At 39.5% G+C, this 12,500-nt stretch overlaps 2 protein-coding genes across 2 annotated transcripts in view; one reads left to right on the top strand and one right to left on the bottom strand.

Annotated features, from left to right (window-relative positions):
• Positions 1 to 2,798: 2,798 nt before the first annotated feature.
• Positions 2,799 to 10,549, top strand: Prosbeta6 (proteasome beta6 subunit). The gene is made up of 5 exons (XM_027373696.2): positions 2,799 to 3,037; positions 8,030 to 8,219; positions 8,331 to 8,460; positions 9,720 to 9,874; positions 10,216 to 10,549. Exons 1-5 carry the CDS (start codon positions 2,955 to 2,957, stop codon positions 10,351 to 10,353), a joined length of 696 nt encoding a protein of 231 aa, XP_027229497.1. The 5' UTR covers positions 2,799 to 2,954; the 3' UTR covers positions 10,354 to 10,549.
• The window catches only part of LOC113821218 (peptidyl-tRNA hydrolase 2, mitochondrial), a 3,086-nt gene continuing 1,131 nt past the window's right edge, over positions 10,546 to 12,500 (bottom strand). Inside the window, exons 2-3 of the mRNA XM_027373697.2 lie at positions 11,014 to 11,168; positions 10,546 to 10,764 (exon numbers count right to left, since the gene is read on the bottom strand). Of these exons, the coding sequence (XP_027229498.1) occupies positions 10,618 to 10,764; positions 11,014 to 11,168 (302 nt within the window). The 3' untranslated portion in view covers positions 10,546 to 10,617. The remainder of the gene's footprint in view (positions 10,765 to 11,013; positions 11,169 to 12,500) is intronic.

Below are 12,500 nucleotides of genomic sequence, written 5' to 3'. Positions count from 1 at the left end.
CATGCAAGTGTTGAAAAGTGTTGGTGCAAGGACACGGCCTTGCCTCACTCCTGAACTGACAGGAAAGAAGCTCGACAGGCCCCCACCACACTTTACAGCACTTTCAGTGCCAGTATACAGACTTACTATTAGTCCAATTATCCTTGTTGGAATTTCTCTGTCTCAGGATCTCCCAGAGTGATTCCCGATGCACCGTATCGAACGCCTTCTTGAGATCGATGTAGGCTGCAAGTATCCCACACCCGAACTCTACAACGACTCGAAGCGCAAGGATACAGTCTATTGTGGACTTACCAGGAGTGAATCCAGAATGCTCCGGCCTCTGATGCCTCAGTAGGTGGTCTCTGATATGTCTCAGAAGGATGAGGACGATAACCTTACTGGTATACTGAGCAGTGTGATGCCTCGTTGGTTGCTGCAGTCCCATCGGCCCCGCTTCCCCTTCCAGAGAGCGATGACCACACCCCTCAACAGGTCAGGGGGAATGGTACTGGACCGCCAGATGGCAGCCAGGACAGCATGTAACCCCCGCGCCAGTATGCAGGACGAAGGTCAGTTACTAAGAAATAGTCTTCTACCTTCTCTGCAAGACTCCTAATAAACTGTTCCTTGTCCCTTCCTAACAGTGATCAAGTTCTGCGCACTTGAGAACGGTGCAAATCCCGATCCCTGTCAGACGAGCCGCACGACAAGCATCTGTGGCTTCCAGTGTCACAAGCGAGATGAAATTCTGTCTTGCTCTCGGGCATTCACTAATCGTTACTTGAGCAGCATCAGGCGTTTCGCGCTTGAAGGTGTCCCACAGAAGTACAGGGTCTGTCAGATTGCTGTGAAACAACCAAAGACTGCCTTAGCAAACCCCGGGCACACTCCTTCTCCCTCAGCCTGTCCAAGTGAAACACCCTGGGGTGATCATTGGACCGCTAGGGAGTTTTGAAGTGGACCCGGAGGGTAGCCACAACCAGTCTATGGTCAGTACCAGTAATCGGCACTCCTATACACCCTGCAGTTCTGGAGGATCCTCCAACGAGTGCTAACGAGTATGTGGTCGATCTCCTTGGCTGCATTACCCGCATCAATTTACCATGTCTCGTGATGTGGGTCTGGGTGCTGGTACCAGGAACCAGAAGTCCTCAATATCTGGGGCTTAGCAAAGTCCCAGAAAAGTAGGGTTTTCTCGCTGCCGGAATCAACTCCTGAACCATGGGGACCGACAGACATCTCACAGCCAGCTCGATCACAGCCAGATACCGCATTGAAGTCAACCAAAACAATACGAATATCTCTTTCACGTCAAGTTTACAAACGTCGGTAGAGCGTACACACCAATAAGAGACATGAAGCCGATTGCTAGCATCAGTCTCATTACCATTATACGCTCATCGACTGGAGTAACCTCTACTATCGAGGACTGGAGTCTGCTGGAGGTGGCCATGGCTACTCCCTAAAGATGGTGACCGTCGCTGCGGTCCGACCAGTAGTAGGTTTAGCCACCTACACTAATCATGCCGCTGCCAGGTCTTCTCACCTCTGAGAGAGCAGCCACCTCCACTCTCAGCCTCCCCAGTTCCCTCGACAGGAGAGGCAACCAATCATCCTAACGCAAAGAACGAACGTTCCAAGCCCCCACCCTTACTTCCTGCTTGAGTTTTAGCCTCAGGCAGTCACTCTAGGTGGACGCCACCTATGCTGTTTCATATAAAAGGGGGCGACAGGCTACGGGACCCATCATCCACCTGCGGGGCTCCCTCAGGCTTTACACCGCAAGCTTCACTCTAGGCTGGCGACTGCTAGAACGCAGGCGGGAGGAGTAGTTCCCGTTCCCATCCTGCGTCCCAACGGGGCCCACAGCCCGCCTCTCTTGCCGGGTGGGAGGAGCATTTCCCTTCCAGCATTTCCAAATATATTTAGCACTGTCGATTGGTTTGAATCTGGAGGGAGAAAGGCCTGGCAGAGAGAGAGACAGTCGGACACACACACACACACACACACACACACACACACACACACACACACACACACACACACACACACACACACACACACACACACACACACACTCACGAACACAGAGAGAAAGAGTGTGTGTGTGTGTGTGTGTGCTTGCCTGTTACGTGCAAGCTATCTGTGCGCGCGTGCACTGCATTTGCTATATTGTGTATGCGGATAAATTTCAGATATAAGTATGGATAGGTAGATAGAGAAAGGGTTATGGCAGTAGTTTACATACAAAGATACATTGACATTGGGAATTTTATTTCCCAAAGAAATATTGTTGCGTCATAGAAAGGGGCTTGGTCCCGGTGAAATTTATCCCTTTTGTTTTTATTCGGATATAAATACACTGCAGACGAATTGTGAATAATCTATCTAATACGATGTAATGCTGAATGGGAGATAAAAGAACAATAAAAAACTGTAGTCGTTCTAAACAAAAGTAACCCAACTGAGAAAGATACGTAAAAATGTAAATGACATGAGGAAAAAAGTGTTTTCGTTTCAAGTAACAACGATTTCATCTTTAAATTCACTCATTTTTTATCCTTTTACATTAAAATTCCGAATATCACAACAAATGAATAAACAGAAAATAGAACATGAAGTGTTTGTTGACATTTCTTCCTTCGCAATCCGTCGACTTTCAGGTTCTCGCACACCGAATGTCAATTTCAACTAAACATATAGTAAAAACAACAGAACATTCATGAATCACATGAATAACAATATTCTAGAGTAATTTGTATGTAAACAAACAGAATGGGAAAATCCACACAAGAATGGTCAAAGAATTAACCGAGTGACACAACTAAGTCGACGTTCAGTGCTAGCGGCGGCGGCGACTGCGAGAGAGACGGAGCACTTCTTCTAACACAACATTTCTTAAAAAGAACACGAGCGTCCAGGACCTCCGAGCTATTTTCCACGTTCAGACGCCCCTCCTCCCCATTTCCAAGATGTGTTCAGAGGTGCAGAGTGCGCAGGACTACATGAGGGATCCCAGGAAACATTACTTCTCTCCGTACATGGACAATGGAGGGTGAGATTTTGTAATGGATTTGTTCTCTACTGTTAGTTTTTAAGATATCTGAATATATATTTTCTTTGATATTGTTTGAATAATATGCAGAATGAGGTGGGACCTGAGTTGGGAGATAAAACTTGTATATTTCGATAGAGCCATACAAACCAAGACACTCTTCATCTATGTCAATATTTGTGCAATTGTTTCCCAAAGGTGCAGTAGGTAAATGAAGAGGTGAGGGCCCAATATTGGCTAAGTCAATCATGTTCTTTTCATGACGAGACTAAGCATTGGACTGACCGCAAATCCGATTACTGTGATGTGCGAACGGTAATTTTTCAGTTTCACACAGCCCTCCCACCTCGCTAATATTTTCTTTGAATCCGATGATTAACGCTGTAGTATGTGTGAATCCATTATTGTTTTTCATTGCACAAGGCTGATTCAGGAAATGAATAAAGTTTTTGTTTCTGAGCTGAAAAATGCTTAATAACGGTCTGTTAGCAGTATAGGCCTATAACTCGCTTCATATTAAATACCAAAAATTTCATCAGTATATGGATGAACAAGGAGACTGATTTCCTCATTGATATCGATGTTGAATATTGGATTTACTAAACTTGGAAAAAGATGTCATCAATGCTTCTCGGGATGAAACTAGATTCATTTGATTTGCTGTTTTGGTTTGGTTGATTCTGGTGTTCATATCCATCAGAAATGGCTAGAATGTTTTTTTCCACCACATTCTCTCGCCACTCTTGATATCATGCGTACAGTGTGGAGTTCTCAATCTCTGCTGTAATCATGGTACTGATTTTCACTAAATTGTATATCTAGATAAAGACAATATCCCTTTCATATAAGAAGATCCATAATAGACATAACAATTCTAGATGACACAGGAAGATCCTTATATTTTTCCATAAATAATGTGTCTACCTGTTTAAATACAAAAGTTCCATATATATATCCAGTGTCATTTTCACAAAGTTAAAAAAAACAACTTGATACCAAACCTTTTACGCTTAGCGGGTATATACTGAACCCATGCTAAGTTCCCCTTGCATCCCATCAGAGACTCATCAATAGAAATATTCTTACCTGGAATATAATTTTCAAGAAACTGAAATATTATCAGTGAATGGTTTTATTTTAGCTAACTTTCTTCCTGGTCCATCTGTTATGGTAGCATTGTTTACTAAATGCAAGAATTTATGCAACAGATCAAATCTACAACCACTCATTATTTTCCTAAAAAAAAAAAGCAACACTTTCACATGATGTAAAATACATTGAATTTGTTGACTTTGAATCAATGTCATGTAAAATAAGTAGGCTTATGAACACCTTCATTTCACTTACATCTGTATCATACCATTTATTTACTCGGTAGAGGTTGAAGACCGCGACGCGATTAGATAGAGGAAAATGGACACCGCTATCTTATAGAGCGGAAGAAATTGAGTAGGACAGGAGTAATCTTAAGATGCACAGGCCTTATATTTACCGTTAAATGGAAAAAAACGGCAGCGCTGTGCGCCTTGCAGAGACCAAGTCCAAATCGACCTTCTGCGGCAGTCGTTTGTTTATGTCTGCATTTTCTATAAACTTGTTTTCTATACGTGTCTAGTTTTATGTATTTCCATTTTCTATACCCGTGTTTTCTCTAAACGTCAAGTTTTCTTTGCATTGCTTTCAACCAACGTGGAAGCATTACCGATTACTAATATTTTGATCCATTATTTAATACTATTTCTACTAACATTTCCTCTCTTCCTTTTATGCTCATCAAGTATTGTTCTTTCTAATGTATATATTTTATGATCTATAATTTCGTTATCATAGCGTAGATTCACTGTTAACAATGTAACAACGTTACTGCCTCTTTACTTTAATTGCCTCCCATGTCGGAAAAAAAAAAGTTCATTACTTGAAGACTTTCCGGTAAGCTCTTGATGTGTAAGGACCTAGCAATTTTTGTGTGCGGTGTGACATGTGGTAAGTTAAAGATATTTGTTTAAATGTTTGTTTTATATTTATAGGTGTTTTAACCTATCAGAGACGGGTAAAAATTTTGTCAAGTTTACGTATGCACCGGCTTGTTGGCGCGCACCAGCAGTTTCCCCTGTTTGCGCCCAGCTCGATCAGTAGTTTGCAAGCGACATATAGCACCGAAAAGCTTTTATTTTGCTAAAATTTATAAAAATTACTGGAGAAAAACAACCTCCGTCCGACAAGCCAGTAGCACGGGAATGGACATGGCATGATGCCCCCGGCGTTTGGTCCACAACAGCCATGGCATGTACGTACGTGACACCCGGCGCCAATGGGTTAAAGACAATTGAAAAAATAGTGTATCTTTTATCATAGTGGATAAAGTGTTATTCAAACATTTTTTTACGGTAGGTACTGACAGTTCGTGGAGGAATATGCCGGTCGCATGCTCTCATATCGGTAGCCCTTAAATGCCCCAAATGCAACGACATATTCATGTAGATGTAGATGTGAGGGTGCGTCGCGGCCTTCAACAATTACCATTTACTCTTGATTTTGGGATAATGTATCTGCATTTTCATCTAAAAATTGGTTTGCAAATCTGTTAGTTTCTGTCACGATTTACACCACTATCACCACAAAAAGTGAAGGGAGTTCTTTTCCCTTTCTTCGTCCAATCAGCTGGTAAAACAGTTTCATCATCACTCCCTGAAAATTCTTCTTCCTTGCTCTTACTTGAAGATTCAGAGCTATCACTGCCATCATCAGGAAGTTCAGCTTCACTGTCAGTACTCTCAGCCATCATAACTTGTATTTCTTTGTCTATAAGGCGCCTTTTGTTTGGTACGCTCATTGTGAAGGGTGGCATGGGAAGAGAATAATAACAAACTTCCTTATATGATGAACGCTCACAGTGTACTGAAATTGTTTCCTTGGTACGTTCTCACAAGCGAGCGAAAGTTGCCACAAATTTCAAGATGGACTCAGAATGTTGCCAGATGATGTTCATATAGTTATCTATTGGTATAAACGTTATATGAGGTCGCAGAGCACTTGAAAGTAGCTTTTAAAGTTGAGAGCAGCATATGTTGTCGAGTGCAATGGTAGAAAAAAAACGGAAAGCTGCATAAGCCGCTGTAGATGCTTAACAGGTTAATGAGTGGGAACAGAATTTCTTTATTTCTGATAGGGGACAGGGGAGGCACTAGGGGAATGAGGAAACACTTTTTTGACTCCCTCTCTATGAATCCAAACTCCCAGATATTACTCAGCTCCCATCCACGACCATATTTCTGCTTCCCAAAGAAAGATTTTGTTTTGTCATTCAGTCTCTGTTACCATCCAAAAGACTTTCACGTTGATTATGTATTTGGAAAAGCACTGAAAATAATATAAAACAATATACATACACAAAAAGTCTTATACATACATATATATCGTATACTGATGCATGTATACACAGATTAGTACTGAGTATTTGATGACCTTTTATATATGTTTTGTTTTATTTTATTAAGTATGCCCTCACCCATTATGCAGACTTAGGACTGCCTAGCATATTTTTGATGACTAGGTGGTTTTACATTAAAAAAAATCAAAATTGCGCACAAACATTTTCTGGTCTCTCCTTAGTGACCTGGGTGTGGGATAAGTCAAAACAAAATTTTACATTTAGATGTAACTGCCTAAATGTGATAACTTTTGTGATAATATATCCAACACCATTCTCTCTCTCTCTCTCTCTCTCTCTCTCTCTCTCTCTCTCTCTCTCTCTCTCTCTCTCTCTCTCTCTCTCTCTCTCTCTCTCTCTCTCTCTCTCTCCCTCCCTCCCTCCCTCCCTCCCTCCCTCCCTCCCTCCCTCCCTCCCTTCCTTCCTTCCTTCCTTCCTTCCTTCCTTCCTTCCTTCCTTCCTTCCTTCCTTCCCTCCCTCCCATCATCCCACAGCAACCCAGAGGTATGGGGCACCTGGAGGATACCAACGTAACAATGTTATCTTTTTATATATATATATATATATATATATATATATATATATATATATATATATATATATATATATATATATATATGTAAATAGATAAACGTCCATTTAAAAACATTCATACATACAATTATTCACACATTCAAGCTTCAAACACAAACACGCTTCACCCACTCATGCTCTCCTGCTGCATGATCGGGGCTAGCATACTCTGCCTCCTCCAGTGGTTGGTGCTAGCATACCAGGAAGCTACACGGAAACTTTCCCTTTGCTGCTTTTGAAGTACCCAAAGGCCTTCAACAGAGGTGTCCATGGTCAGAGTCTTCAACAATGAGCCGCCCTCGCTACCGAAATCGTGATCCAAGGAGGTAACATGGGCAAGAAACTTGATCTGGTCAAGACCATGAAACTTTAGTTTTGCAATCTTGGAACACAATTTGAAGCGCAAAGAATCATTGGTTTTCTGTGTGTCGCTCTTCTGGAGCTTCACAAGCAATGTGGGATCGGAAAGATCTCCACCTCCTTGCAAGCATTGCTGGGAAAGGTGGAGAAAATCCCTGGCTCCTAGATAGCTCTGGTCAGGTTCTCACCATGAGTCAGAGCCATCTGCAGGTGTGCACAAGTCATGTGGTGGGGAGTGAAATATCGGCAGAGTGGTGATGAAATGCAGCAAGATTGTGAGACTACATTTCCCCCACACCAGTATTGTAGTAATTGCTTAACCGATTCATCATCGCCTGTCAATATTTTCTTGAGGGGATAAGTCTTTTTATTTCTGCATTTAGTAGTGTATTTTCCTACATAAGAAAGCAAAATGGGTTCACTATTTATTATGAACATACAAAGTCCATGAAACCTGAACTGTCAAGTGGATAACCACTAATACAATTTACTTCATTCCACACAGGCTGTTACCTTGTGGCTGAGTGTACATGTATGCGTTTCCTGAAAGTACATAAACACAAAACATTCCTTATCTTTCCTCTTCTATTGTCTTAGGAGATATGTCTCAAACAGACCTGATTTTGCAGAACCACCGTAGCTATTGCAGGAGAGGATTTCGTCATGGTTGCCAGTGATACACGACTGTCCCGAGGATTTAACATTCTCTCGCGTGAACAAGGCAAAGTGTTTAACTTGACTCCCAAGACAATGTTGGCTTCTACTGGCTGTTGGGCAGATGTCCTCACTCTCAACAAAGTATTACAAGCAAGACTTATGGTAAGTAGATAGAAAACTTTTTTTTCTTCTGGAAAAAATGTATATGTATACAAACCCTTTTATGAAGTTATATGTTGATATTTAATGTTTGTAAATTTCTTGCTTCCATAGATGTACTCTCATGAACACCATGATACAATGTCTACCACGGCTGTTGCACAGTTGCTGTCAACGATGTTATATTGGAGGAGGTTCTTCCCATATTATGTATCCAACATGCTTGTAGGATTAGATGAAAGTGGTAAGATAATCTGCTGTTACACCAGTCGATGCTGAATTATTTATTTATTTATTATTATATATATTTTTTTATTATTATTATTAATTATTATTAATCGTTATTATTATTCAGATGCTTTTCTGCAATCCAGTTATCATTATTAACTTAACAATGTCAAGATAGCAAGAGTGCATACCATTGTCACCGTTTTCTTTTTTTATCGATTCTTTTTACTCGAATATGTCTCCACACATGCTGAATCACAAGAGTTAATCAGACTACTATTCCTACCTATCTCGCCTTTTTGCCCTTTTCGTTGATTTTTGGAAGGACTTAATTTTTCATTGCTCGTAGTAGTATTAATTAAATAAAAACCATGCTGTCAATAATAATGACAAATATTGATAGTATTGGAAACATTTTTCCCAAAAACTCAAGAAAGGGGAAATCTAATGAGGTCTTATAGGCTAATAATTTCCTTGGTGACGTCACATTTCCAGCAGCAATGGGTTAATGAAAGAAAAATCCACTATTTGTACTTTTTTTTTTTTTTTTTTTTTTTTTTTTTTTTTTTTTTTTTTTTTTTTGGGGGGGGGGGGTGCATACTGTGTTTTTAGTTATTGAATTAATTGCAATAGTGTATTTTGTTGTTCATAATTAATGAGATAGTGTGCCTTGGAATACTGACCAACCATCCATTGACCTTAGAGTTTGAATCTGAAAACTTATTCAGTTCAGGTATATTTGTGAAGTCAAGCTTCACCTGAGCCTTATCAATTTTTTTTTATTAAGTAATTTATTGGTTACTTTTAGCAAGGATTAACAATCATAACCATAACTTGGTATAAAAAGAAAACAAAAAAAAAAACAGGCATTTGATATTTGTGTTGCATAATATTAGAGATAAGGCAGCAGGTATTTTATGTTAGTACACATTTCATTAGCTGCAAGAGTCAGAAAAAGAATCGTGATATGTGGAGGTGTATTTTGAATGGAGGCAGTGATTATTTTCCCCATGTAAGCATAGCAGCTGAGTGAATGGAGACCAACCCACGGCAATCAAGATATTTTGTCAGTCTATGGCTGGTTAACTGTTGATTTGGAATTTGATATGTAATTTGAAGATATTGAAAATTTACTTTTCTTTTATGTGTAAACAAAATTAAGAAACTGAAATCACAGTGGACATGGGCATGTAGGATGCCTTACTGGCATCAAAGGATTTTGTGCTGAGGATTTATAACTAATCCCCCCCCCCTCCTCTCTCTCTCTATTACCAGGTAAGGGAGTTGTTTATCACTATGATCCAGTCGGCCATATGGAAAAGCTGACTTTCAGTGCTGCAGGAGCATCTGTGTCCCTCATTCAGCCTTTCCTGGACAATCAAGTTGGTGCCTTTAACATGGAGGGTGTGGATCCTCCTAAAATGACCAAGGTAAGGCAGAGCGAAAAAAGATCTGGGTTAGTATGTAGATGTTGATGAGATATTTTCCCTATGTGGGATTTGTCAGCACAAACAGTAAAATATTTTAAATGATGGAAAATTGCTTAAGCAAAAAAAAACTTGTATACTGACATCAAATTAATTTTAGCAATGTCATAATGAATTAATTTTTTATGTTAGAAGTTTAGTATGTTAAGTGAAATTATTGGAACTATAATTCTTTGATATCATCAGATATTGCAACATTTCATAAATGATCAAGAAAAATGTATAATTTCCTATTCCTGCTCTGTAATCTAGTTATTAATCTGTAAAATACACTCTCTTTTCAGGAACTTGCTCGCCAGCTGATTCACGATTCCTTTGTGTCTGCTGCTGAGCGTGACATTAATACAGGAGATGGCATCATCATTTACACCATAACTAAGGATGGAACTGCAGAAGAAAAAATAAAGTTGCGCATGGACTAGATGTATAGAGCCTTGTTAATTTTCACAGAAACCTTAAATTGCATTTGGATTGTGTGTGGAATCGCATTATTTTCCAAAGCCGTAATTACTTTATTAGCTGAATGCAATGTATTATTCATGTCATTTAAAGTGAAGCATGTTTATTTCTTTACATGGATGTAGGTTTCAAACATTTTGAATAAAAATTTAACAAATATTTTTTGTTTATTTAAAAATTCATATATACAAAGAAGAAAATCATATACTGGGTAATATATGGAAACCTTAGAGTAGAGGAAGATTTCCTGTTATCTTATCAACAGCTGCTACAGATGCAGGTCCTACAGCTAAGACTGTTGCTGAACCCCTTTCCACCTGAGTTTTTCCAGCATCATAAATAAGTGTAGTTTCTATTCCTGCTGCCTTGGCCAACTGTCAAAACAAAACTAATGTAGTAAAAAGCAATGAATACATTTCTTTATACAGATATCTACCACTACCACCAACTTCAGATGTATATACAAAATCTCTACTATTACCACTAATTGCAGATATTTGAGAAATAAATAATTTATATATTTCAAATTATTCTCATCAAACCAGCTCTACCTTCTACCTGAAGTATGATGAGGAATGGTACCAAGAATTAATGAAACACAAATGTGGAGAAAATTTACTGACCTGTGACAAATTGTTTATGTGGTTAAGGTCAGTTGCTTTTACAACAACTTTAGGCTGACCAAGGTCCTCCCACGCTTGCAAGATGTGAGGGTTTAGCTTCTGCATTTTTTTGTAGGATGCTAGTGTGGCATGGCTACACTGAGCTGCTGTTTTCCCTGGTTTATGATAGAAAAAAAGAAGGAAAAAAAAAAGAGAATAAGATATTTGATGATTAGAAACCAAGTTTAAGCTGATGCACCAAGGCAGTATGTGTGGGGCTCTCATTAACACATGCAGAAAAATATTACACCATAGCTTAGCCCTAATATACCTTAAAAGTAATGAGAACGCACAATAGCCTACAGTTGGACAAAATCATTAAAAAAAACAAACTCAAAAGCCTATTTTACAATGAAATGTTGAGTATCTTGAATTGTTACTCCAGAAAACAAACACAAATAAGTTAAATTAAATTTAAAAAAACAGTGTGAACTGAACATATCCTGACATTATACCATTGCAAAGTATGGGGGTTGGGGGAGAAAGATAGAAATAATTAATCAATTAATGTTTGAAAAATAAATTTGCTAGACATCAAAGGTCATGTAGCACTATAGTAAAGTATTACGCTGGAAAGGGCAAAGGAAAGTTAAAGATTACGATAAAATGTGTTAGATGTCAAAGTTTTAAGAACGGTTTAGGACAGTAGGGTAGTGAAAAGGGGGAATAGAGGAATAAATGAATAAGAGCAGAGCTTAGTATAAAGGGGAGGGTAGGGCAATTTAGTGAATTACAATGTATCTGTCACTGGGGAAGGTATAGGAAAAATGTTCAAGGAAGAACAGATATATATCTGTTGAAGAGTAAGAGAAGAATCCGGGGAGAGGGGAGACTATTAGATATCAAAGATTAGGGGGTGTTGTAGGAGAGTATGGTAATGAAAAGGGAAAGGAGGGAAGTAAATGAAGTAAAGTTGTGATTAATAGGTGGGAAAGGTTAACAAAGTAGAACAATTGAATTAATTACATTGTATCTGTGACTGGGGAAGGAATAGGGATAAAAGGTGACAATGGTAGATATGGTTGTCTTAGTAGTAGGGGATTAGGTATCTGAGGGTTGAGATGAAGGATCAGGAGTAGGTGAAGGAGTAGTGTCTGGGGGTTCAATAGGGACAGTGGGATCTGAGGAAGGGTATTGTGATAAGAGATTCACGCGTGTATCAATGAGGGAGTGGGAGGGATAGTAGGGTTTTTTTTTTTTTCTTTTCTTTCTTTCTGGTGGGGGTTGGTTTGGGTGGTTGAGAAGATGAGGTATTTTGGGAAGGGGTTGGGGGAATATAAGGGGGTAGAGCAACTGAGTGAATTGCAGTGTATCTGTGACTGGGGAAGGAATAGGGACATTGATCAAGGAAAATAGAGGTGGCTGTTGGAGAAGTAAAAGAATCCTGGGGTTGAGAAAGGGAGACTGGGGAAGGTGGTGAAGCATCAGGAAAAATGTCTGGAGAGGAG

This window comes from Penaeus vannamei, chromosome 4 (assembly GCF_042767895.1).
Source record: "Penaeus vannamei isolate JL-2024 chromosome 4, ASM4276789v1, whole genome shotgun sequence".
NCBI lineage: Eukaryota > Metazoa > Arthropoda > Malacostraca > Decapoda > Penaeidae > Penaeus > Penaeus vannamei.
This window is presented reverse-complemented; position numbering and strand designations above follow the sequence as displayed.

Bases quoted from the DNA above. Each gene is read 5' to 3' on its own strand.
- Prosbeta6 (XM_027373696.2), top strand. From the start codon at position 2,955: ATGTGTTCAGAGGTGCAGAGTGCGCAGGACTACATGAGGGATCCCAGG. The intron at 3,038-8,029 runs GTGAGATTTTGT...CTGATTTTGCAG, and splicing joins CCGTACATGGACAATGGAGG to AACCACCGTAGCTATTGCAG. The intron at 8,220-8,330 runs GTAAGTAGATAG...TTGCTTCCATAG, and splicing joins TATTACAAGCAAGACTTATG to ATGTACTCTCATGAACACCA.